This window comes from Dendrobates tinctorius, unplaced genomic scaffold (assembly GCF_039654945.1).
Source record: "Dendrobates tinctorius isolate UK_male_01 unplaced genomic scaffold, ASM3965494v1 ptg000035l, whole genome shotgun sequence".
Taxonomy (NCBI): domain Eukaryota; kingdom Metazoa; phylum Chordata; class Amphibia; order Anura; family Dendrobatidae; genus Dendrobates; species Dendrobates tinctorius.
The window spans coordinates 70819113-70845505 of NW_027361703.1; the positions used below are offsets into that span (position 1 = coordinate 70819113).

Sequence of the window (26393 nt, forward strand, 5' to 3'; positions counted from 1 at the left end):
GGATGTGAACATGGGGATTCTATGGAAGTGAACATGGGGATTCTATGGAAGTGAACATGGGGATTCTATGGAAGTGAACATGGGGATTCTATGGAAGTGAACATGGGGATTCTATGGAAGTGAACATGGAGATTCTATGGAAATGAACATGGAGATTCTATGAAAGTGAACATGGGGATTCTATGGTGTGAACATGGGGATTCTATGGGGTGAGCATGGGGATTCTATGGAGGTGAACATGGGGATTCTATGGAAGTGAACATGGGGATTCTATGGAGGTGAACATGGGGATTCAATGGGTCTGAACATGGGGATTCTATGGGGGTGACCTACAGCACATGGGGATTCTATGGGGGTGACTTACAGCACATGGGGATTCTATGGGGGTGACAGACAGCACATGGGGATTCTATGGAAGTGAGCATGGGGGTTCTATGGAGGTGAACATGGGTATTCCATGGGGGTGAACATGGGGATTCTATGGGGTTGACGTACAGCACATGGGGATTCTATGGGGTTAATGTACAGCACATGGGGATTCTATGGGAGTGACATACAGCACATGGAGATTCTATGGGGGTGACATACAGCACATGGGGAGGCTATGGGGATGACATGCTGTACATGGGAAGGCTATGTGGGGCTCATGCAGTATATAGGGAGGCCTTGTTGGGCTCATGCAATATATGGGGATGCTGTGTGGGGCACAATCAGTATATAAGGAGTCTGTGTGGGGCCTCATGCAGTATGTGGGAGGCTGTGTGGGGCCTCATTCAGTATGTGGAGAGACTGTAGGGCTCATGCTGTGTATATAAGACGGCTGTGTGGGGCTCATGCAGTATATGGGGAAACTGGGGCTCATGCAGTACATGGGGAGGCTGTGTGGGGCTCATGTTGTGCATGGGAAGGCTGTGTGTGGCTCATGCTGTACATGGGGAGGCTGTGTGGGGCTCATGCTGTACTTGGGAAGGCTGTGTGGGGCTCATGCCACATATGTAGTAGGCTGTGTTAGGCTGACGCTGTATATAAGGGACTGTGGGGGGGTTAAAGATATATAGGGGGTGTCAGCATACTTAGTTCTGCTCAATATTAAGTGATACAATTATTAATATTATAAATTAATATTGAGTAGAATTAATTTCAAGCTATTGGTTTGGCCCTCTACAACAGTCATGGTCTCTCATGTGGCCCCTCAGGAAAATGAATTGCCCACCCCTGTCCTAGTGGATATGACTGCCATTAGTCAAACCCAGTTGATATGCTAACACAGAAGGGAGAGGGCATCAAAATCAGGGCAAGCGCCTATCTACTGTTTTAAAATAAGCAATAAGGGTAAAAAAAACACTCTGTGATGGAACTGAAGCCAATTAACATATATATGTATGTCAGATAATTACAGAATCTGGCTCTGGATACAAATTCAAGAGTGGAAACACCATCAGCCACCTCCTCTACATGGATGACATCAAGCTGTATGCGAAAAACGAATGAGGCATCAATTCACTGATCCACATGACAAGGATCTACAGCGAAGACATCAGGATGTCCTTCAGACTGGAGAAGTGTGGCTGGTTGGTAATAGAGAGAAGCAAGGTAGTCAAGGCTGATGGAGTAGAATTACCAGCAGGGCACATAGCAGATGTACAGACATGCTACAAGTATTTCATCATCCCACAGGGATACTATAAACATGATGAGGAGGCAAGGAAAGCAGCAACATCAAAATACCATCAAATGGTAAAGGTAAGACAGGTTCTGAAGAGCCAGGTCAATGGGAAGAATAAAATCTGCGCCATCAATGCATATGCCCTGCCAGTTATCAGATACCCTCCTGGCATAGTGTGCTGGCCAAAAGAAGAGATGGAAGCTGGAGATGTGAAGAAGACACAAAAGCACCTCATAATGCATGGAGGTCTCCACCCTAAGTCTAGCACTCAAAGATTGTATACCAACAGAAAGGAGGGTGGTTGAGGCTTGATAAATATCCAAGCCACCATCACGGATGAAACAAGGAGTATCCAGGAAAACATCAGTAAGGCTAGGTTCACATTTGCGTTTAAGTCCGCAGCGTATCATCCGCATTCCTAAACGCATGCAAAAATGCATGCAAAGCGCAGCTTGACCCCGCAGCTCCTTAAGCTCATCAGTGAGGGTCTGGATCAGTTGGGCAAAGGCCTGCAATTGAGCCATAGCTCACTGGAAAAAATATGACGGTCGGTGTTAATGTCATGGAGTGACTATCACAGTGTGACACGACCCAACGGGTGGTCGGTCAACGGACGACACAACATACTCACAATGGGGATGATATAGGTGAGAGGAAGGCACTACCAATAGGGAATGAGGGATGGTCACCCCCTGAGCTCAAACCTGAGCCTGTCCCTGCACTCCCCCACTGCCCTATGCAGGTCCTTCCCCCCTGCCGCTGTCAGGATACCTCGTTCCTATTTGTCATGTAATACTGCCTTGGCTAGTGCAGTGGCCATCAAGGAGCACTAGCCTCACCTCTGCAAGTATTAAACACAGGGTTAAGTGACAGACACCAAGGGGATAAGGTAACAAAAACACAACACTTAGCTTTTCTCTGCTGCAAAACACCGCACAGCAGGATAAAGGCACCAGATAAGTGAACTCAGCAGAAGCACTACTGCACTGAGAGAGCTCCTTACTCCAGCTTGGTCACTGAAGATTGCTCTAACACCGACAGTCAGCTGATGCATCAGGTGACCTTTTAAAGGATGGTGGGAGTGGTCACACCCACATCAGCAGCAATGCAATTTCACCAGCTTGTCAGCGGGGAAAATCTGACAATTAACCCTCACTGGCCTGAAAGGAAAAAAAGTTTTATCTTGGTGGAGCCAGAACTGCCACAAATCCAAAACTGGATTGTGACAGTTAAATTACCTACCGACTTACCGATATTTAATGGATGTTGTTGAGTATACCTTTGCTAAAATTTGTGCTTTGCCTATAGGAACTTAGGCAAAGAAACAGTAAACTAGACCCTTAACGACCGCCGATACGCCTTTTAACGGTGACAGTAAAGGGTACTTATGCCTCAACGCCGCTTTTTAATGGTGCTGAGAAATAAATGGATAGTGCCCCCCAGAGTCAGAACCAGTAGCCAAGACCTCAGAAAATATGATTTGGGTCGGTTTTTACCGACCCCAGTGTTGCGATCTCCGTTATTCAACCCTCTTGCACCCCCCTGTGATGTCCCCCGGCCAGCGGCGTCTTGTTCCGGGAAGAAAATGGTGGGTGCATGCTCAGTGCGCCCGGCGAGATCTGCAGGCCGGCACCCAGTGACTGCAAAAAAAAAATCCAATTTTCCATTTAATTTCTCACTCCTCTGATGTGATCAGTTAGGGTTGGGTTAGGGTTAGGGTTGTGGTTATGACTGGGATTATGATTAAAGTTGGGATTAGGGTTAGGTTTGCGGTTAGGGTTATTGTTAGGGTTGGGGTTGTGGTTAGGGTTATGTTAGGGTTGGGATTAGGGTTAGGGGTGTGTTGGGGTAGGGTTGGAGTTAGAAATGGGGGGTTTCCACTGTTTAGGTTCATCAGGGGGTCTCCAAATGCAACATGGTGCCACCATTCATTCCAGCTAATTTTGCGTTCAAAAAGTGAAACGGTGCTTCCTCCCTTGTGAGCCCTGCAATGCACCCTGCAATACCCCCACATACGGGGTATTGGCGCACTCAGGAAAAATTGCACAGCAAATTTTGTGGTCCATTTTCTCCTGATACCCTTGTAAATTTTATTGGAAAAATGAGAAATCGCTGGTCAACTTTTAACCACTATAATGTCCTAACAAAAAAATTATTTTCCAAAATTGTTCTGGTGTAAAGTTGACATGTGACAAATGTTATTTATTAACTATTTTGTGTGACACCACTCTCAGATTTAAGGGTACAAAAAGCAAAAGTTTGATAATTGCAAAATTTTTGCCAAATTTCCATTTTGTTCATAAATAAACGCAAGTTATATCGAAGAACTGTTACCACTAACATGAAGTACAATATGTCATGAAAAAACAATCTCAGAATCAGTGGGATACGTTGAAGCGTTCCAGAGCTCTAACCTCATAAAATGACAGTGGCCAGAGAATTGTAAAAATTGGCTTGGTCATTAAGTACCAAATTGGCTCTCTCATTAACTCTAGGTTCACATTGCGTTAATGCAGTCCATTCAACACATAGCGTTGATGGACTGCATTAATGCTACTGTCATATTGTGATCACGTTTAGCGATCACGCTAGCGCAGCTTCCCTGTCTGTGCTAGCGATGATGGACCCCTGAACGCTGCAGCCCGCGTCTGAGTGTCCGTCACAAAATGACGGCACATCACGAATGCATGCCGATTATGGCATGCGTTAGCGAAGCGCTACATAATGGTGGTTTATGGCTGCGCTAATGCATCCGTTACATAGCATAGTGCCGCTATGTAACAGATGCCGTCAGCGCATTGCTATTAGCGCAATGTGAACCCAGCCTAAGAGGTTATTCATTGTGTAATTGTTAGTCTAAAAACCACTTGTTATGTGCCAACCTGACCAGGTAGATCAAATGAATAAGGTAAGTTCAGTGACTGGCTGTCAACCAACCTCTTTTTTTCTGAATCGGACAGTGAAGATCAATCAAAACGTGATTTTTTTTTTTAATTAAGGCTGCTATGTAATAGCCGACAATCATACATAGTTTTTATAATGTTTATAGAGCTATTTTCTTAGGTCTAAATTTTAGCTTTGTCTTGGTAAAGGAAATATTTAAAAATGCATATAAGAAATTGTGCTTTTTTTTGGTTAGACAAGCCGTTTTTTCTGAATCCTGATCAAATTTTTATTGAGTTTATAATGAATTCCCATTTGTGAATATCCAGGGGTAGAACAGCACTGTAATTTTAATGAGCTAGCCACCACTACATGGTCCTTACATAATTGGTGAATACAGATGATGAATAATTTACAAGGGGAATTATTAAAGAGATCAGATGTTTACAGGGGAGCCTTCAAAGATCGTTTCCTCAGTTCTATAAATAGGACAGCAAGCTTGGAAGGGGGTCAAATATCCTTTAAATAGGAAGTGCTGAGCTAGAATATTGGACTTTAAGAAAAATCTCCCTAAAACAAAGAAGACATTTATACGTTTTAGGATTGAGTTTGCAAGAAAAGCTTTTACTTTGTGTTTCAACTTTTTTGTGTATAAAGTGTGTTGGCCATAAAGTAGAAACAAGGTTGTTAGCTCAACTCAAGACCCAGAAAAACATGTACAGACAGAACATATCATTTACTCAGAAATTAAAATCCAAATTCATTGTAATTATGCCATGTTTGAGTAGTGCAAAACTGGTAGAGAAAGTCTAGTCTGCCTTTTACTTTTCGTTGATGCAGATCTATTTTATTGTGTTGTTTTTCATTCAGCTGCAGTAACTGGAAAGACCCAAGAGTGCAACTACATTAGGTGACTTCCTAAATTCCATGTTCAACAACTACCATGGCATTTAGGTAAGGAGTGGGCTCCCTCTGTCACCTCTTTGGAAAACATAGTTGTGGGGTTAGACAAACGTGTACATAAAATATCATACACACAGTTGCCACAAAAAAAGGGTCGTGTGATATGATGATTATGCGACCAACATAATCTTTTATCATGGTGATTTCAAAACCTATCATTTGTTTCAGTAATTTTTCTTGGCACTTTTTTGCCCACTCCCCTTTATTTAATTTTTTTTTAAGCAGAAAAAAATAAATTTGCAGCCAAATGTTAGCTGTAAGTCACTAAAGAGTTAATATGTGCCCTACAAAAGAATTAGGGTTAGTGCAAGGGATAGGGTTAGTGCTAGGATTAGGATAAGTGATAAAATTAGGGGTAGGATGATGTTTATCTTTAAAAATAGTTTCATAAAAACACAAAAAAGGAATAAAAAAATAAATAACAATGTCTAACATTTTTATTTTTAAAATATTACATTGGCGTTAAGCAGACTAACAAGAGGGTCAAAGGGCAAACTATATTTATATCAGTATTTTTTAAAAAATACAATTCATGTTCTTGTGAAATAAGGAAATAAGAGGTTCTACACCTGACTAGTCTAACGAACTTGAGTCCTGTTAATAGCTTTGGATTAAGGGGGCAAAATAATTGTCTTTCCTTGGATCTTAGTTACCCATGCTATACTTCACTGACCTATAGCAATACTGAGAAAAGAGCTCTGGAACTCAGGAACTGGACCACAGAGTCCCACATCTATGGGACTGCTGGATATAGCCAAGCACTGTACACGACTTTCTACAGCAATCCTATAGACATTGAAAACCTTACATTAAAAGGTCAGCATAAAAAATAATCTTTGAAAGCTTGTGAGAACACAACGTATGTCATGATAGATTCATCATGCTGCTAGTTACTTCACTGGTTCAAAACAGTTCAAGGATACATCTTCCATTTCACACTGGTGACAAATTATACCTATATATAAAATATCTCTATGATTTCTTTAAAGACATATAACAATCTCAGACATCTATGTCATATTCACACTATAAATGTCTCAAGCAGCTCAGCTGTGTCCATGAATGTTATTCATGTATGGTCACCTCTGCAATCATTATGTCTAATGGTAAGTTCATCAAGTGGTTTAGGGTCGGAAGACTATCAGCGTAGGTGTGGATCCCAAGTATGCACAGAGATCTGATGCTTATTTTGTAGCAAGTCTTACATCTATGTGTTCATCACATGACCAGAACAGATTTTTATTAATGGCCCATTGAGATGTCTGTGAGTCTCATACAATTTCCATTTATGATTTTCTTGGGTAAAACTTGGACCCATTATTGTTTTGGGGTATGTTCACGTGTTTGATTTTTCTTTTGTAAACCAAGTGGTCTCTAAGAAAACATTTTTTATCCTAGTTTAGGATCAGAATCAACAGTGCAAGTCCTTGAATAAAATCAGACGGCGCTAAGATGCCACCCGTGTTTCACCATGTTGTAAAGTGTTGTCCAATTTTCATTTTTGTTTGATAAAAGATGCTTGAGAAGCCTTATCATTAGGTCACACGGCTGTCTCAAGCAAGAGAATACGTGGTGATTATGCAAATACACAGTCTAGCATCAGTTTCACTAATAGTGTCTTAACAATACTTATATGCACACAGGTGAAGTAGGTGAGACAAAAGTTTGAAAATAGTTACACACGGATGCTGGTGTGATGCCTGCTCCAACGCGTGTTTTGCCCTTTTTTCGTCATGGCTCGTTAGTGAAACTAATGGTAGACTTGATCTGCAGAACATACAGTATATGATAGCGCTCTATCACCAATTGATATTTCTGTTTATTTACTAATAACCTATGTCTATGTATAACAGTACTGGACTAGCAATATGTTACAATAGGCTGAATGAGTTAGGTTACACTATATATATATATATATATATCAGTACTAGACTAACAATATGCTACAATAGGTTGAATTAGTTTGATTTCGCTATATATAATATCCAAAATGTGATTATTTGAGAACAAATTTTGTGTCTGATGCTACATGGAATATAGACTACTTTGACTGGTTGTGTAAAACGCCGTTATAAGACTGGTTGTGTAAAACGCCATTATAACCTTGCATTCTTGTGGGGCACTCTGATTTGTTATGGTTTTTAAATGTGATAAACATTATATTGGTTAAATATACTCTGGATTTTCTGGGCATACTCACGCCTGGTTAATAGTTGTTGACTGTTGTAGTGAATCTGATGAAAGTCTGATCCACTGACTGGTCTGGGGTTTTTTTCTGTACCCGAAAAATCATTGATGTCTGAATGAGCCTTAATTTGAAGTCAACATTGAAAGTTTCTATTGAATGAGAGCAACAGATCTTGAAACCCTTAGAAACTTATGCAGAAAGTATATAGAAAAATTGGATAACATTTTATTATACATTTATTTGCTAAAACCATAGAATCCACTTGATAGAGTTATAGATGCTCTATAAAAAACATAGCATATGACTAGACTGGTGTTCTAAATAAAATGTTTCTTCAAATGGTATGTAATGTAAAAGGAAAACAGGCATATATGCTGTAAGCCTGGGGGTTTATGTTTAATATACTGTTCTGTTAGAATTCCTACTTCCATGAGTGTTAAACAGCAATGTGAAGATCATCAACACCTTTCACATTAACACATTCTCTGCACAGCTTGTGACATAGCAGCTGGGCTGGTGTTATCACTCACAAGGTTTCTCAAAACAACCTAAATAAAGAAGTAATTCATCATTTATTTTTTTTAAGCCTTCATAAAGTACCAGACTCAACCTTGAAGTAGACATCTCATTGAGAAATATTTACAGGACCTCTTGCTAGCTTTAACAGCCGAAATAATAGCAGAACAAAATGGAACCTGCCTCCCTGTTTGTCATTGGAGAGTAATAATTGTGATAATAACTGCTATATCTTTTTAAGATTATTTACTAATAAACCTGATATGTCTGTCCATGTATAGTTTTTTTTACTGTAATTTATGCCTGTTTTCCTGGTGACCCAATTCAATGTACCTTTCAACCGTCTTGTTTTCTATGTATTTTTGCTATCCTCCTACTCCTGTAAAGCCAGAGCTGTCAATCAACGAAAAGGGGGGATGAAGGGGCAGAGATAAATGCCAGACAAATAGGTGGGAATTTGCGCTGAATTACTCACTCACGCCAAGGGTGCACCTGGCAACCTCATTAGGTTATATGAATAAAAAATACTTTTTGGAAAATTCAGCAATGAATTTGGGCACTAAATGTAATATTACTAAGAGTAATTTTTTAGCAGAGCTCTGTCCCCTTCATAGTGCTGCCCTTGGTTTGAGCAGCCATTTTATGCTGACAAGTCCCCTTTTACATTTAAGTCAGTAAACATGTATTACACATATGTCAGCAAGGTAGAAGGTTGACAGGCTCATTGTGCAAAACTATCTCTGTCAAATTGCATGATCTGCTTAAACATTGATCTCTTTACACATCATGGATGATCACATGCTGTATTCTTACTTGCTTCAGTTAAATGTAGGTTGCACCAAAGAATTCAGCAATACAACTCCAGTCCTTCTGCAGTACTCTCATGATGCAGGTCTGTCTTGGTCACTTGTAAGGGAGGGATGTTATCCTGCATCCCCAGGAATCAAAGACTGTGAAGGAAGTTCCAGGGAATTAGGTGAACCAACCGCATACTCTCAAGGGGACTATGAAGATTGGACCCGGGTTACAGTCATCATACCAAAAACACTTGCCTCAAGGTAAATTACATGTGAAATCTTTATTTTAAAGGGCAACTGTCATGAAAAAAAATGCTATTGACCTGCAGATAAGGGCTAATTCTGCAGGTTAAATGGTTAAGCTATGCGGCCGCCACACTGAAAGTGCGACAACCAAGCGGAAATTAAGTTTACTGCTCTCAACAGGCTTTGACTTTTAGTTACGGAGGTGTGGCTTCAGTCACCGCTCGGCACATAGTGAGCGATGAGTGTAACAATGCCCTGGCACTGACTGACAACCGGCTCAGCACTGATACACTGCAGAGATGGCTGTCAGTCAATGCAGGGGCATAGTTGTAGCTACCGCTATAAAGCCCTTGGTAAAAGTATGGAGGCCTACTAGCAAAGAGACGACCTACAGAGGCAAAAAGAGGTCCTCCAACAACCATAGGAGTTAAATTAATACATTTTAGACACAAAAAAAATATATTAAAAAGGAGATACCAATACGATAGACAAAAACTGAAAAACTGAACAGAAATGTGTCCGGGAGTAATTTGTATGGCCAGTAGAATGTATCTGTCGTAAACCCAGACACTCAATCTGAGCAATGAGTCCGGATCTAAATCCCATTGAGAATATGTTGAGAAATCTTAAAATTGCTGTTGGGAGAAGGCACCCTTTACTTATGAGAGACCTGGAGCAGTTTGCAAAAGAATAGTGGTCCAAATTCCAGTTGAGAAGTGTAAGAAGCTTGTTGATGGTTATAGGAAGCATTGATTGCAGTTATTTATTCCAAAGGGTGTGCAGACAAATATGAAGTTGAGGGTGCCAACAATTTTGTCGTTTACTATTTTTGGGGTTTTGTGTGAAATTATGTCAAATTTGCCTTTTTTCATTTTTTTTTTATTTGTTCCAATACACACAAGGGAAATAAACATGTTTATAACAAAACATGTGTAATTGCAATAATTTTCTAGGAGAAATATTTTCTTGGAACAATTTCAAGGGTGCCGATAATTTTGGCCATGACTGCATGTCTCATGGATTGCACAAGCATGGGAATTGTCCTCATGTCATCCCCAGAGCTGGCTATTATACTAGCTCTGATCCCAACACTTTAACCCCTTTTAGGCTGCTTGTGAGGAGTTTGGCTTAGGAAGATCGCTCTCTTTGTCGTCCTATTCGTACTCCCAAAGCAAGATTACAGGGTGCTTATGAGTTACTATGGCTGATCTTTGGCCTCTGTGTCTTTCATCAGTGTCATCCATATCCTTCAGCCTATCAGATCTTGACTGAGGCGTGTCCTGATAGGCTGTCGGTAAAACTGACTGACAGGTTAGATAATGAAAATCCTGTAGTATATCTCTTCTTTCAGTCCTCTCTATACACAGCCCTATCTTGTAGTACATTTCCCCTTTCAACCACCTCTTTACACAGCCCTATACTGCAGTAGATCGCTCATGTCAGCCCAATCCTTCTGAATACCTCTCCTTTCTGCATACCCTTTACACTGCCCCATCCTGCAGTGTATCTTTTTTATCAGTCCACTCTATACACTGTCCCATCCTGTCTGATATTTCTCCTTTAAGTCCCCTTATATACAACCACATTTTGTAGTACATTGCTCTTCTTAGTTACCAGCACACAGATACGCCACTGCTTCCTGGTATGAGCTCACTGCACTGTAATGAAGGAGGCTCTGCCCTTTCTGTGGCATCATCCCTCACAGGAGCAGCTCAGTTCCAGATACATCCCACAGCACAGCCATGCTGACAGTTAGCCAGCTGAGAGGGAATGATTGCAAGATTGACCAGGAGCAGTGGATCTGTACCAGGGCACTGTCAATGAAGGGTTAATAGAGCCTGCAAGAGCATTCATTGGGAGCGATATGTGCAAATCTGGGCACATTTGAAACTGAGTTAAATTGGCAGAAATTAAAGAAGCACTCCCATCAAAATTTTAAACCTGTTAATATATTGCAATCATTATATTAAATAGCACTTTGTATGTACAATTGCTCATTTTGCCTTTCTAACCAGTTAATTATTCTTTTTTCCATTAGGTATGTGACATCACATGATTAAAAACTGACTAGCTGAATCCTTCTAGGCTCTATGTAGAAACTGGAGGTCAATTTTCCCAATTTGAGTCATGAGTCACTGCAAAAGTCCCTGAAAGGAAGGAGGAGGGAGCAGGTAAGTCAGAAGTTGAAGAAGGGGATGATAAATGCAGGGACAAGAGACTTCCTGTTTCTACATAGAGCAGAGAAAATAGAAGAATTTACTGGGCAGATAGGCAAAATGAGCAATTTTAAGTACACAGGGCAGTGTAATATGATGATTGCACTACATCAAGAGGATAAGAACTTTGATGGGACTGCTTATTTAATAAATATATGTACATTATTATAAGACTACATTGTTATTTTGAGAATAACCCTTATTTGTGCAGCATGGTGATTAATGTAACATTTAAAATGCAAAAGAAAAGTGTCAGAATTTCTGTTTTGTTTACATTTCTTTCCAAAAAGAATTAATAGAAGTTTGTTAATAAGTTACCGTATATACTCGAATATAAGTCAACCCGAGTATAAGCCAAGGCACCTAGTTTTGCAATGAAAAACTGGGTAAACTTAGTGACTCGAGTATAAGCCAGGTATGCATTGTCTTCTCATCCCTATCCTGGTATGCATGGCTCCCCCGTCCCTGTATGTATGGCTCCCCTATCCCTGTCCTTGTATGCATGCATGGCTCCTATGTCCCTGTCCTTGTATGCATGTCTCCCCTATCACTGTCCTCTGTCCTTGTATGCATGGCTCCCTATCGCCTATCCTTGTATGCATGGTTCCTATAAAAAAATCCTACTTACCTTTCCTGTGTGCCCTGGCTGCATCCCGTTTTGGTGCCAGCAGCTCTTCCTGCCGAGTGATCACGTGGCCCCCCTCATTAAGGTAATTAATATTCACTCCACGCCTATGGGAGTGAGGAGGCTTGAATATTCATTACCTAAATGAGCGGGGCCACATGATCGCTCGGCCGTAAGAGCTGCTGATGCCGGAACAAACGAGATGCAATGAGGACGTGCAGGGAAGGCAAGTAGGGTGTGCGCTGGAAGCCGGCGGCTGTCACTGTGTGCGCTATTACAGAGAAATGAATATTCATTTCTCTTTAGCATCAGCAAAGGCTTTAGCCACAGCCAACATCTCCTGCCTCTGTGACCCGCTGCTCCGCCGCTCCCCCTCCCCTGCCGTCTTTCTGGGTCAATTGACTCGTGTATAAGCCGAGGGGGGGCGTTTTCAATACAAAAAAAGTGCTGAAGACCTCGGCTTATACACGATTATATACGGTGTATGCACCCCAAAATTATTCCGTTGAGAAATACAACTCTGTTTGAAAAAATAGGTCCTCATCTGACTGTGTCACTGATCACCTGTACAATACCAAGGATTACGTGATCTGTTGGTGAGCTTTCACAATTGGAGTTGGGGAGCACTACTCGAGATTTTAAGCAGAAGTCTTAAATTACTCTAAAGAAAAGGAAAATTTGCAGAACTTCTAAATTTATCTGCTGAAGCCACATTACCCCTTTAAATATAAATCAAATTTTGTGTATGCCTTGATGAATTCTTCATTAACCACTTTTCGACGTTGCACGTAATAGTACGCCCACATCAGAATCCTTCCCTTTGATGTGGACTCCGGCGCTGAGCCCACATCTTTCCCGGCACATGTCAGCTGATTTGAACGACTGTTAACCCACAAAATGCCACTGTCAATCTCTGACAGTGGCATATAATTCACGCTTCGGGCAAGCGTGCCAGAAATCCCGCCCAGGGATTAAGGGATTAAAGGGAATCTGGCATCAAGTTCTTGCTACCCCATCTGAGAGCAGCATGATGTAGGTGCAGAGACCCTAAATTCAGTGATGTATTACTTACTCTGCTGTTTGCTACAATTTCGATAAAATCCCTATTTTATCTTCTGCAGATCTGGCAGTACTTTGAATGCTGAGCTATGTATAATTCTCATTGGTCACTTTCTGTACACCCTGTGCATAGACAGAAATCTTTGGGGGTTATACAGAGCTCATAACAACAGGTTTACTAGTCCTCTCGTGATAATCTCCTGCAGATAAAACAGTATTTTTTATCAAAAATACAGCCCAGTTAGTGATAATCCACTGTAATCAAGGTCTCTGTATCTACATTATGTTGCTCTCAGAATAGGTGGCAAAAATCGAGTGACAGATTCTCTTTAATTTCTGTGGTGGCAGTTTTGCTAATAAGCAAATGGTGTTCATATCATAGATGTAGTCAATATGGAGGGCCCAGTCTACCTTCACTATCCATCCTTCCCTCGGGCTTTGTGCTAAATATTGTGCTATTTGGACAATGTTCTATATGTAGAAGCTAAAAATAGAAACAACTCTGAAAACAATCTATTACATTCCATGCCAATAGTCATGAATTCTGAATGTTCTGTCATTTTGTTAATTAAACTACTATATTACAAACATCTTTTTCATCTATCATCATGGAACTGAGTTCTGAAATAAAAGGTCAGTCATGCTGTTTCATAACAAAGAAAATACATTATAGCTTATTAGCACTTTGATATGTTATTGTTTGTGTTCCTCAGATTAACCCCTTAGTGACGGAGCCACATTTTTGAAGTCTGACCAGTGTCAATATATCTGGTAAAAACTCTGGAACCCTTCAACAATTCTCAGTAATTTTGAGATTGTTTTTTGTGACATATTATACTCTATGATAATGGTAAACTTAGGTTGATATGTTTTGTTTTTATTTAATAAAAATATCAGAGATTTGAGAAAAATGTTAAAAAAATTAGCAATTTTCAAACTTTGAATGATTATCCCTTTAATCCAGATAGTCATACTACAGCAAAACATTAATAAATAACATTTCCCACATGTCTGCCTTACATCAGCACCATTCCTAAAATGTTATTTTATTTTATTAACCTTTTAGGAGGTTTAAAAATGTAGCAGTCATTTTTCATTTTTTCAAGGAAATTTACAAAATTTATTTTTTTAAAGGGACCTATCCATGTTTGAAGTGACTTTGAGGGTCATATATATTGGAAACCCCAAAAAGTGATACCATTTTAAAAACAGCACCTCCTGACATATTGAAAACTGCAGTCAGGTAGTTTATTAACCCTTCTGGTGATTTTTAGGAATTAATGCAAAGTGGCATGTCAGGAATGAAAATGTGTATTTTTACCACCTAAACGGCGCTAACTTCTGAACAGGCTACAACAGCCGTCAGACTCTAAGGCCGCTATTTGGTCGTGAATTGCCATGCCAAACATCAGGACCACACAATCATGATCTCAGGGTGCCGATGGAGATAAAGAGGAAGAAGCCACACTCTGTTAACCATTTACATGATGCAGTCCCTATTGACAGCAGCATCTAAGGGATAAAACAGATTTGGACGGTGCAAACACTGATCGTGGCTGATGCAGAAAGTTGTCAGCTACAGTGTACAGCTGACAGCTGCTGGATAGTCCCCTATATGGGGTTGCTATTCTCTTAGATCTCAGGTCAGTTAAAAAATGTATTGGCGGTCTTTAAGGGGTTAAAACAAATTTTTGTTAGGACTGGTAATATAGCTGGGCTGTCCCCGACATGTATGGTCAATGTGTAAGCCGTATTTTAGAAATGTTGTACAATCGTGTTGGCTGCACTAGAAAATCCTATTTTTTTGCCTAGCAAAAATCACTTCTGGGAGTTTAGGCTTACTGTCCTTTTCCAGAAACTGTGTACTTGGACCAACATATCACCAGATGGCAAGAAAGCCCTGCACAGCAAGGACATATTGTATAAATCCCCTCTCTTTCTACAAGAAAGGGGAGCCAGTGATTGACTGGCGTATGCAATTCATCTCAGCTTGCCATCATTACCACTGCTCCTCAGCAGCTTGTTTGCAGAGTGATATGCTGAAAGTCACAGGAGCCATTAAGAAGTAGTAAATGTGCCACAGTGATAGTTCATGTTGATGGGACTAAATAGAGGAAATTAAAATAAATTATGCCTTAGGACCAAGCACAAGTACTCAATCTATTTAGCAGCTTAAAAAAATATTAGGATTGAAAGCTGATCACGCTCAAACAGCCAATAAAAAGTGACACCAGACAAGGTTATAAATAATATCTTTTACATTCTCGACCTTCTCCTACTAGGAAATTGCCTCATGGCTTTTATGTATGTGATTCGGCATATGATTTATATACTGAAGAAGCTAAGGCACAGTTATGTTTGTTGTAAATAACAAGAAGAAGTTCAGCAACTAGACCCCTAAAAGAAAATGATGAAAAAACATTTTTTATAAGTATTTGTAATAATAGTAATAATAATAATTATAATAACCTTTATATAGCAACAACATATAAACTAAATTGAATAAAGTGTGTAGGTAAGTAAAATTAATTGTTTATTAAAGCTAAGTCTGATGATCTGAGCCTACGCATCCCAGTGCATACAAAAGAGCAGGACAAATAAAGTGGTTGTGATATGAAAAATATGGATACTAGTGTAGGAGTGGTAGAGATGATGCTCTACTCTCTGGCACCCCAAGTGGTTAAATTTATTTTATATTAATGTATGTTATCTGAAAGTAAAACCCTTTGCAGTTTATCTTAGATAGGGTTAATTGTAACGGCTGGGGAGGGGGAATAGAGAGTTAGCTCCAAGTTCAGGGAGTGTCAAGTTCAGTTAGAGAAAGTGTGGTGAAGTAGCAGCAGTGGTCATAGGCAGTAAGCTGCTAGGGACATCGTGAGTCTGTTACTGAGGGCAGTGGATTGCCTTAGAACTCTTCCATGCAAATCTGTCTGTTGGCCTGGGAACATCAAGATAGTTTTTGGAGCCCTTGGGTGCACTAATCCTACAGTGCTATGGGGACATATGGACTCAAACTCTCACAGGCGGGAGGTGATGCAATCTGGGTGCACTGCTTGTGGTGGAGAAGAATTCCTAGTGGTAGAGAAGTTAGCAAGAGGGATGCTCTACCCATACCGAGAACTAGCGCTTAAGTTATGTCCGGTACCTGTAGGAAAGACTGTAAACCATTTGGCCCTATCCAATATGCCTCATTGTAATGACCATAAGCTGCCAAGTAAAAGTTTGACTGTTTTAACAAATTCAGTGTCCCCTGGATTGTTTGCTGCAATGGTTCTTGAATAAAAATGCTTGGAGCCAGTGGAAGCCTATGGGCCACAAGTAAATGTGATGCACCCCACACACAGCAGCACACTAGGACTGGGACACATTTTGTCTGTAGGGTGCCAGAGCGAGCAGAAGCAGCAGCTCACCCACAGCTACCTCGCTCAGGCACTTTACAATATTGTAGATTGTTGGACAAGCATGGGTGGTTTGGTTCAGAGAATTTAGAAAGAAGCTGTGGAATGATAAAGCAATATCAAGAGATTAGTGCACTAGTATTGGGGTAACATTTTTAAATACAGCGCTGTACAAAATTTTAGGTGGATGTGGAAAAAATACTGCACAGTAAGAATGCATTTAAAAATAGTAGTGTTAAAAGTTAATTTTTATCTGTTAACAAAATGCCAAATAAGTGAACACAAGATAAATGTAAATCAAATCAATAAGTGGTGTGAGTACCCTTTGCCTTCAATACAGCATCAAAACATCAATTTTTATGGTAAAATACTTGCACACAGTTTTTAATCAGATCATTTTTTATTCAAAAAATGAGAAACAAGTACAGTTGTTATCAGATCAGTTGAGCACTTAACTATCCATCATGTCTTGTTGTTGGACAGTATTGTAACATACATTGTGATTCAATCGTTACTTTACTCAGAAAAATTGCTGTAACTTCTAAAAGAGACCATCTATCACACCAAAATTTAGACTGTAGATACGTTGGTTCATAAGAAACTGATATTTTAAAGCAGGTGTTGAAAATGTTCACCATTCGCATCCAAGAACACCATATTGTTGAATGTATTCCGCAGGACGTCTGGGATCATAAGATGAATTTCTTGCTGTATGTTCTCGGAGTGCCTGTAATGTTCATGGCTTATTACTGTACACTCGACCTTTCAAATGGCCCTAAAAGAAAAAATACGGCAATAACTAATTCTTTTCTCTAGATCTGGCATTTTCAATTCCTGAATGACCGTGACTCTGGACAAGCGAACACGACCTTTCTTGCCGCTCGTTGCCTGTCTCCTGGGAAAGCCTGTGCAACGATTTACATGGAGATGCCAGAAATAGCTGTTTCACATCTTGAACTCTTTCCTCAGACATTTTTGGATGTTCTCCATCAAGCCTGACCCGTAATGTTCATGTATGTTCCTGCTTATTCACCACTGACAGAATATACTGTTTGGACAGTGGATTTCCACCTCCAAACTTCTTTGGAAACTCATTTTGGCATCTGTTTAAGGACTCCGCTTTCTAATAAATTTTCACATCGACAACACGCTCCTCCAAACTGTATCGGCACATTGGTAACAAATGAAAAAGGAATTTGGCAAGAGTGAAATGCAAGCACCACACATACACAACTAACACATAGAAAGGTGTGCAGCAAGTCTACCTTGTAGTGTAGCCAATAGACAGGGCGACAAATCGGCGAGAGAATGTTTCTCGTCGCTGTTGCTGAGGTTTATAACATTCTCATTTCTCATGAATCAAAGTATGCACAGTCCAAGCTGTGTCTTTTAGAAGTTACGAACAATTTTTTTAAGTAAAGTAGCAAGTGAATCACCCTGTATATCATATCTTATACAAAATAAAGTTGACTTTTTATATTTTCCTTGTTTTTATTTATTAAGAAGAAACTCCCCCTCCCTTCCATTATTACCATACAAGAGAAACCTATATTCAACTTTTTGTCCTAGATACCGTATATACTCGTGTATAAGCCGAGATTTTCAGCCCATTTTTTGGGGCTGAAAGTCCCCCTCTCAGCTTATACACGAGTCATATACCGGGGGGATCGGCAGGGGAGGGGGAGCGGGGGTGTCAGATCATACTCACCCTTCTCTGCAGCTCCCCTGCTTGTTCCATGTTGTGGGTGCTGCTCTCTTCCTGCTTCAGCTGTCAAATGGTACCCGCTCATTAAATATGCACATATTTAATGAGCGGGTACCACGTGACCGCTGAACCAGGAAGAGAGCAGCGCCGACAACATGGAACAACAAGCAGGGGAGCTGCAGAGACAAGCGACAGGACCCGGTGAGTATGAATGGGGGGTTGGGAGGCATATTCACCTGTCCCTGCGCTCTGCTGTCGTGCGTCCTCTGCAGTGACATTCAGGTCAGAGGGCGCTATCGCGCTCTCTGCCTGCACAGTCACTGCAGAGCGCAACGCTGATGAGCAGGGGGCAGCGACTGAGGTGAGCCTACAGGTTTTTGTTTTTTTTGTAAGGGAGGCAGCGGCAGCAGCAACATGATGGGGCCACACACTGTGCAGATAACTGGGGCCACTCACTGTGCAGAAAAGCTGGGGCCACTCACTGTGCAGTAAAGCTGGGGCCACTCACTGTGCAGAAAAGCTGGGGCCACTCACTGTGCAGAAAAGCTGGGGCCACTCACTGTGCAGAAAAGCTGGGGCCACTCACTGTGCATCATAACTTGGGCCACTCACTGTGCATCATAACTTGGGCCACTCACTGTGCATCATAACTGGGGCCACTCACTGTGCATCATAACTGGGGCCACTCACTGTGCATCATAACTGGGGCCACTCACTGTGCATCATAACTTGGGCCACTCACTGTGCATCATAACTGGGGCCACTCACTGTGCATCATAACTGGGGCCACTCACTGTGCAGCATAATTGGGGCCACATACTGTGCATCATAACTGGGGCCACTCACTGTGCATCATAACTGGGGCCACATACTGTGCATCATAACTGGGGCCTTTCACTGTGCATCATAACTGGGGCCACTCACTGTGCATCATAACTGGGGCCACTCACTGTGCAGCATAACTGGGGCTACATACTGTGCATCATAACTGGGGCCACTCACTGTGCACCATAACTGGGGCCACTCACTGTGCAGATAACTGGGGCCACTCACTGTGCAGATAACTGGGGCCACTCACTGTGCATCATAACTGGGGCCACTCACTGTGCATCATAACTGGGGCCACTCACTGTGCATCATAACTGGGGCCAACAACAAGCAGGGGAGCTGCAGAGACAAGCAACAGGACCCGGTGAGTATGAATGGGGGGTTGGGAGGCATATTCACCTGTCCCTGCGCTCTGCTGTCTTGCGTCCTCTGCAGTGACATTCAGGTCAGAGGGCGCTATCGCGCTCTCTGCCTGCACAGTCACTGCAGAGCGCAACGCTGATGAGCAGGGGGCAGCGACTGAGGTGAGCACCCTCGGCTTATACACGAGTCAATAAGTTTTCCCAGTTTTTTGTGGCAAAATTAGGGGGGTCGGCTTATACTCGGGTCGGCTTATACTCGAGTATATACGGTAAGTAGGTTTATTGAGATACAGTAGGTATATCTACTATTCAGTCAAAGTAAATATGTTTCTAAACAATATATTATAAATCACCTATTTAACAGGCAAGATATTTTGCTCTGATCCTAATACCAGGAAACAATAGATGCAGTACAGGGTCTCTCAACAGTAATTCAGATGGCAGTCCTGGAACATCCAGCCAAGGACCCCAAATGTTTTCAAATAACTTTATTGCATTTCTCTTTCTGTAGACCCCCTTTTCCAACCAGGTAATGTTATTTTTGAACACTGTTTTTGAAGAAATTCAACAGGAACGTTGTTCCAAAACAGCAACAATTCTTTTAAGTACATTTTCACATAGTCAGGGTTTTTTTTAGAATTAAAGTCAGCTGTATGAGTAACACGTTGTGAGGTATATGAGTTACCAATTATACCAAACAGATGCAATGATTATCATTTTCATATATAAGTTGAAACACAGTTATTAACTGAAACAGAAAATTCTGCTTATATGGCTGAAAACTGGGTGAGGAACATTCAAGTTCGGCTACAGTTTCATATCACAGGTCATACACCATAGCAAGAATGAGCACAGCAACAACGCACAAGGTAGTTATACTGCATCGGCAAGGCCTCACCCAACTAAAGATTTGATAGTAGCTTGCGCATTCAAGATGTATTGTTCAATCTCTTTTGAAGAAGCATCAAAAAATGGGCAACATTGAGAACTGTAAATGCAGTAACCGAACAAGGCAACTAGTGGAGCAATTGAAAGACAATGTTGCTTACTTCCAATCTGAATTAGAAGATGTCCAGCACTACTATCAGCTCAGAACTGGATGGGTCTCAGCTATACCAATCTACTGTTTGAAGAAGCTTGTCTAGAAGTGGTCTTCATGGAAGAATTGTAGCTGAAAAGCCATATTATCAACAGGAAAACAAGGCCAATTGACTATGTATGAAAACAAAGGAACTGGTGTACAGAAAAATGGCAGCAGGTGCTCTGAACTGATGAGATAAAATTTAAAATTGTAACAGAAAGCAATTTGTTCACCAAATGACTGGAGAGTGGTACAATAATGAATGTCTTCAGCAGTCTTTGAAGTATGGTGGAGATTCTCTGCAAGTTTGGGTTGCATTTCAGCAAATGGAGTTGGGGATCTGGTCAGTATCCTCAATGATGAGGAATGCAGGCAGATAATTATACATCATGCTATACCATCAGGGAGGCATCTGAATGGCTCCAAAATTATTCTACATTAGAAGAATGATCCCAAAATACAGCCAATGTCATTACAAACTACAGCTTAAAGGGAAGATGCTACCAGTTTTCTTGTAGTTCGTTTTTTTATTAAATTAAGCTTAAAATAGTAATTAAAGTGTATTAATGCAATGTTTACATTGTTTGCAAATATTTCTATAAGAAAAATATTATATATTTTTTTTACAAATGTATATAATTACCACTAGGGTGAGCATTTTCCGTTTTAGACCTGAAGCAACTATAGTAAGACTTAACAGCTTTAAGGTTAGCTGGAAAATTGGGGCAGTAACTGCTGACATCACCATTTCCCTCCCCTTTGGGTATTCTAGTATCCCTGGGGCAGAATAAAGAGTAGCATCACAGGGCAGCGCCATTTTGTGGGTGACTGCCCTGTGATCTGCTATCACCAGCAGTTACTGTCTCTCTCTCTCCCATCAGTCTTCAAATGGCTCTCTCACCCAGATTACATGTATCTTCCCCCCTCCACAATGCCTGGCCATTCACCGCAGACCTGCAGCTCCTTATCTTATCTTACTGAGGGATGAATCACAGCTCCTGCCAACAGCTCTTGCTCCAATATTGATGATGGTACACTGTTCCTCCATGATGTCTTTGCAGTCTCTGATACTCTGCCCGTGCTTTTCACCCGCATTTTACTCCTGTCAATCTAGAATCTGTTCTGCTGGAAGCAGTAGTGCTTATGTTAGCAGATTTGAGGGCTCCATGAAAATGGCAGCAGAACACTCCCACTACTGTGAATTGTGCAGCCCACAGAGGCGAGCCCAGTTCACAGCAGTGACATCTCCATTTTAATAGATAGGGTTGGCGTCCATCTGTTATCTCCTATGACCATGGAGTGCCATATTATGACACGGAAAGTGTTGTGCTGCTACTGTAAAAGCAAGATGTCAGCCCCCAGTTCCTTCTTTAAAATCGTATAACACAAGAAATATGTTTCAAATGCAATCAAAACTTGGTTATAACAGCATGTTATGCTACACTACATTGATTTATTAATGATCTACAAACATGGTACCTTCCCTTTAAACAAGAGCAAGGAGTCCTGATGAAATGACCCTTAGAGAGCAATGATTTCAACATCATCAAGTCTGTCTGGGATTACATTAAGAGACAGAAGAGGCAGAAGGATTTGCACAAGTCTACATCCACAGAAGTTCTGTGGTTAGCTCTCCAAAATGTTTGGAACAACCTCACTGTCGTAATTTTTGAAAAACTTTGTACATGTGTACCTAGAAGGCGTTATGTTGTCTTGAAGGCAAAGGGTGATCACAGCAAATATTGATTTGATTTAGATTTTAATTCTATTTATTCTCTTTGCATTTAATAACTCCTTCCTGACATGACAAATTTTTGCTTTTTTATTTTTTCTTCTCCTTCCAAGGGCCATAAGTTTTTTATTTTTCTGTCCACATAGATGTAATGGAGCTTTTATTTTGCAGGATGAGTTGTGTTTTTGAATGACGCCATTCAGTTTACCATATTGTATACTGGAAAACAGGAAAAAAAGTATTCAAAGTGTGATGAACTTGCAATGAAAAATACTACCATAAAAACGCAATTCTGGCATTGTTTTTTGGGAATTGTTTTTACAGTTTACATATTGTAGAAAAATTACACGGCAATATAGTTCTCCATCATTAGTACAATGTAAAGCAGCACAAAACTTGTCCTGTTTTTTTTATTTTAGTGATTAAAGAAAACATCGGAAATCTGTAAAAAAAAATCTTTTTGACTATGTCACCATTTCCTGAGACCTGTAACATTTTCATTTTTCAGTCCAGAGACGTTTTTAATGATAGCATTTTTAAGAAAATATAACATTTTGATCAATTCTTACAACATTTTTTGCAGTTTTGCCGTTTTTAACTTTTTTCTGCTTGTGGTGCTTAGCGATCCAGTAAATTATTTTGTTATATTGATAACTAAGACTTTTCTGCTGGATACCACATTTGTGTCTTTTTTTATTATATTTTTTTTTAATGAGTTGATTATTTGAAGTTTTCTGTTTTTTTATTTTATTTTATATTTTTTTACTTTTTACTGTATTTATTAGTGTGACTTAAACCTGTGATCGTCTGATCAATCTAATATATAAAGCTCAATGTGGGTGTGTATGTATGTATGTCTGGGATTGGCATCCGCACCATCGGAGCTACAGCCACAAAATTTTGCAGTCACACGTCTGGACCCCGAGAGCGTCATAGGCTATGTTGTGAGGCGAAATTTTAACCCCGTGCGTTCCAATTCACAGAACAATTTTGCCCCTATCTACATAATGGGGAAAAAGTGAAAGGAAAAGTGTTGGAGGCAAATTGACAGCTGCCAGATGTGAACAAGGGGGACTTAAAGAATGAGAGCGATGGCGCCAAAGAGTATATACCATACAGTTGCTAAGGTGGGGCCCTGACATGGGATACTCACCACAAACGGGGATATGAACACACACACAAAATGCGCCACACACTACCACGTGCTTCAACACATATACCACTCTCAGCACACATTTCACCACACATACCCCAACTTCGCCACATAAAAGTGGAAACACAAAAGTCGCCACTCAAAACTCGCCACGCTGTCCCAGAGCTGTTTAAAAGATGAAAAATGAGCTGTGATTGGTTGCCATCAGCAACAGTTTTCTTTGTAGACAGTTGTAACTGAGGCCTATTATTCTTATCATTTCTATGGTGTTATCGTCCTTCTGTAAAGCTGGAAATAACACAATTTATTACCGTGCCAACACAGACCACCCTCTGACACAGACTGCAGGGGGAGCCCAGTATCACACAGGATAGGATTAGCTACACGGCTCAGCAGTCAATATCACACAGGAGAGGATTAGACACATGGCTCAGCAGGCAGTATCACACAGGATAGGATTAGATACACAGCTCAACAGCCAGTATCACACAGGATAGGATTAGATACATGGCTCAGCAGTCAGTATCACACAGGAGAGGATTAGATACACAGCTCAGCAGTCAGTATCACACAGGATAGGAATAGATACAAGGCTCAGCAGGCAGTATTACACAGGATAGGATTAGATACACAGCTCAGCTGTCAGTATCACACAGGATAGGATTAGATACACGGCTCAGCAGTCAGTATCACACAGGAGAGGATTAGATACACAGCTCAGCAGTCAGTATCACACAGGAGAGGATTAGATACACGGCTCAGCAGTCCATATCAGACAGGATAGGATTAGATGCACATTTTTTATGTGCAATATAATCATTATAATTTGTTATAACTAACCACAGTTGGTTACTATGCCCAGGCAACGCCGGGCTCTTCAGCTAGTTGTATTATATAGAGCAATACCACAGTATTGCTTAATGTATTACAAATCATCGTCTAGCTACCCAAGCTTGTTAGAAATTCCCATATACCGCTACATAGGAAGAAATGAAGAGATCCCAAATATAAAAAAAACTATTTTGTTTCATATATCCAATAAAATCCATACAATTAAAAAAGCAAAATGCCTTATAAGGGACGCTGGAGCACATGATGAAAAAAATAAGACATAAAAATGGACATTATTATGAAACTGTAGGCAGACAAAAAACGGCATTCCTCACAATATAAACAGAAGCATTCATATGCAGGTATATAATGCTCAAAATGAGCTATCAATATAGCATCTAATGCAATACAAAATCAATGCACACAATGCCCAAGTGAAAAATATTTTTTAACCCCAGTTTATGTACAATAAAAAAGTATTACTACAACGGCAAGTATAACACCTGTATGGAGATATGCGGCTATAAATTATAAGACTCCAATATGAGGCTATAATTACAAAAACTTTGGTGTATGGTGAGGGGATGCCACGAGCACCTACTTCCATCAGCGGTAAATATAGTTTACTATTCACCTGTCTTACTGGTTTGATTTTGGCTTTATATTGATTCATAACGGGTTTTTATCCTATTTAGAATTTCCATGTGTTACCATACACCGAAGTTTTTGTAATTATAGCCTCATATTGGAGTCTTATAATTTATAGCTGCATATCTCCATACAGGTGTTATACTTGCCGTTGTGGTAATACTTTTTTTTTTATTGTACATAAACTAGGCTTAAAAAATATTTTTCACTTGGGCATTGTGCGCATTGATTTTGTACTGCATTAGATGCTATATTGATAGTTCATTTTGAGCATTAGATACCTGCATATGAATGCTTCTGTTTATATTGTGAGGAATGCCGTGTTTTGTCTGCCTACAGTTTGATAACACTGTCCATTTTTATGTCTTATTTTTTTCATCATGTGCTCCAGCGTCCCTTATATGGCATTTTGCTTTTTTAATTGTATGGATTTTATTGGATATATGAAATAAAATAGTTTTTTTTTATATTCGTGATCTCCTTATTTCTTCCTATGTAGCGGCATATGGGAATTTTTGCTATGATATTATGTGAAGTCCCTTTGCACTTACTGGGACATTTGTTGTTCCAAGCTTGTTAGAGGCAGGTCTTGGCTGTGGTAACAGCCATTATCTGCTGGGTATGGGGCAGATGAGCCGAGTCGTGAGCCCGCTCCATACACCCGCTACTGACTTGGACCTTACATGTACAGCGGATGTCGGTAATAGGTTAATTGATAAAAATAAACTGTTAACTAGTGATGAGTGAGTATACTCGTCGCTCGGGTTTTCCCAAGCATGCCTGGGTGTCCTCCGAGTATTTTGGCATGCTCGGAGATTTAGTATGTGTCGACACAGCTGCATGATTTGTGGCTGCTGGACAGGCTGAATACATGTGAGGAATGCCTGTTTGTTAGGGAATCCCCCCATGTTTTCAGGCTTTTGCAAAGTACTATGTATTATAAACAAATAATAAAAGCTTGGAAAGCGTATTCTACTCCAATGTAAGTGCAAAATATGTAATAAGAGTATCTAGTATCTAGGTTAACTAAAAACAAAGTCACTGTTACCCAGCCGATGGTTTGTATACTACAACATGGATCTCATGTCACTTGCAAGTAGCTACCCAGCTGGTGGTAGTTTTTGCTAATGTTGCCTTAGGGATGTCACAGTAATACTGAAGCTTGACACAAAGAATAAAACTGTATCAGTGACAGTTAGCACTATCATAAGTGCCATATGACTTAGTTGTGTCTTTAATATCCTCTTTTTAACATTTTAACACCCAGTATGGCTCACTACCATCTGTTATAATTGGAAGTGACTTATCAGCTTGAAAAGGTTGGGGGTTTCTGCAGGAAGTAAAGGCTAAGTATATACGGGGAGCAACTGTATAAATAGGCATTTAATAGATTTGTAAAAATGCTGCTATAAGCACAGGGAAATAATATTTATTTATTTCAATTTGTTGTCTAATTCACCTATGATTTCTTTGTTCCAGTATTTTGTTTATTATTC

At 40.4% G+C, this 26393-nt stretch overlaps 1 protein-coding gene across 3 annotated transcripts in view; it reads left to right on the top strand.

Moving 5' to 3' along the window:
- The window catches only part of RELN (reelin), a 1162997-nt gene that overhangs the window by 933988 nt on the left and 202616 nt on the right, over positions 1–26393 (top strand). For all 3 annotated transcript variants that reach the window (XM_073573631.1, XM_073573629.1, XM_073573630.1), the window contains exon 28: positions 9039–9274. In XM_073573631.1, the coding sequence (XP_073429732.1) occupies positions 9039–9274 (236 nt within the window). The remainder of the gene's footprint in view (positions 1–9038; positions 9275–26393) is intronic.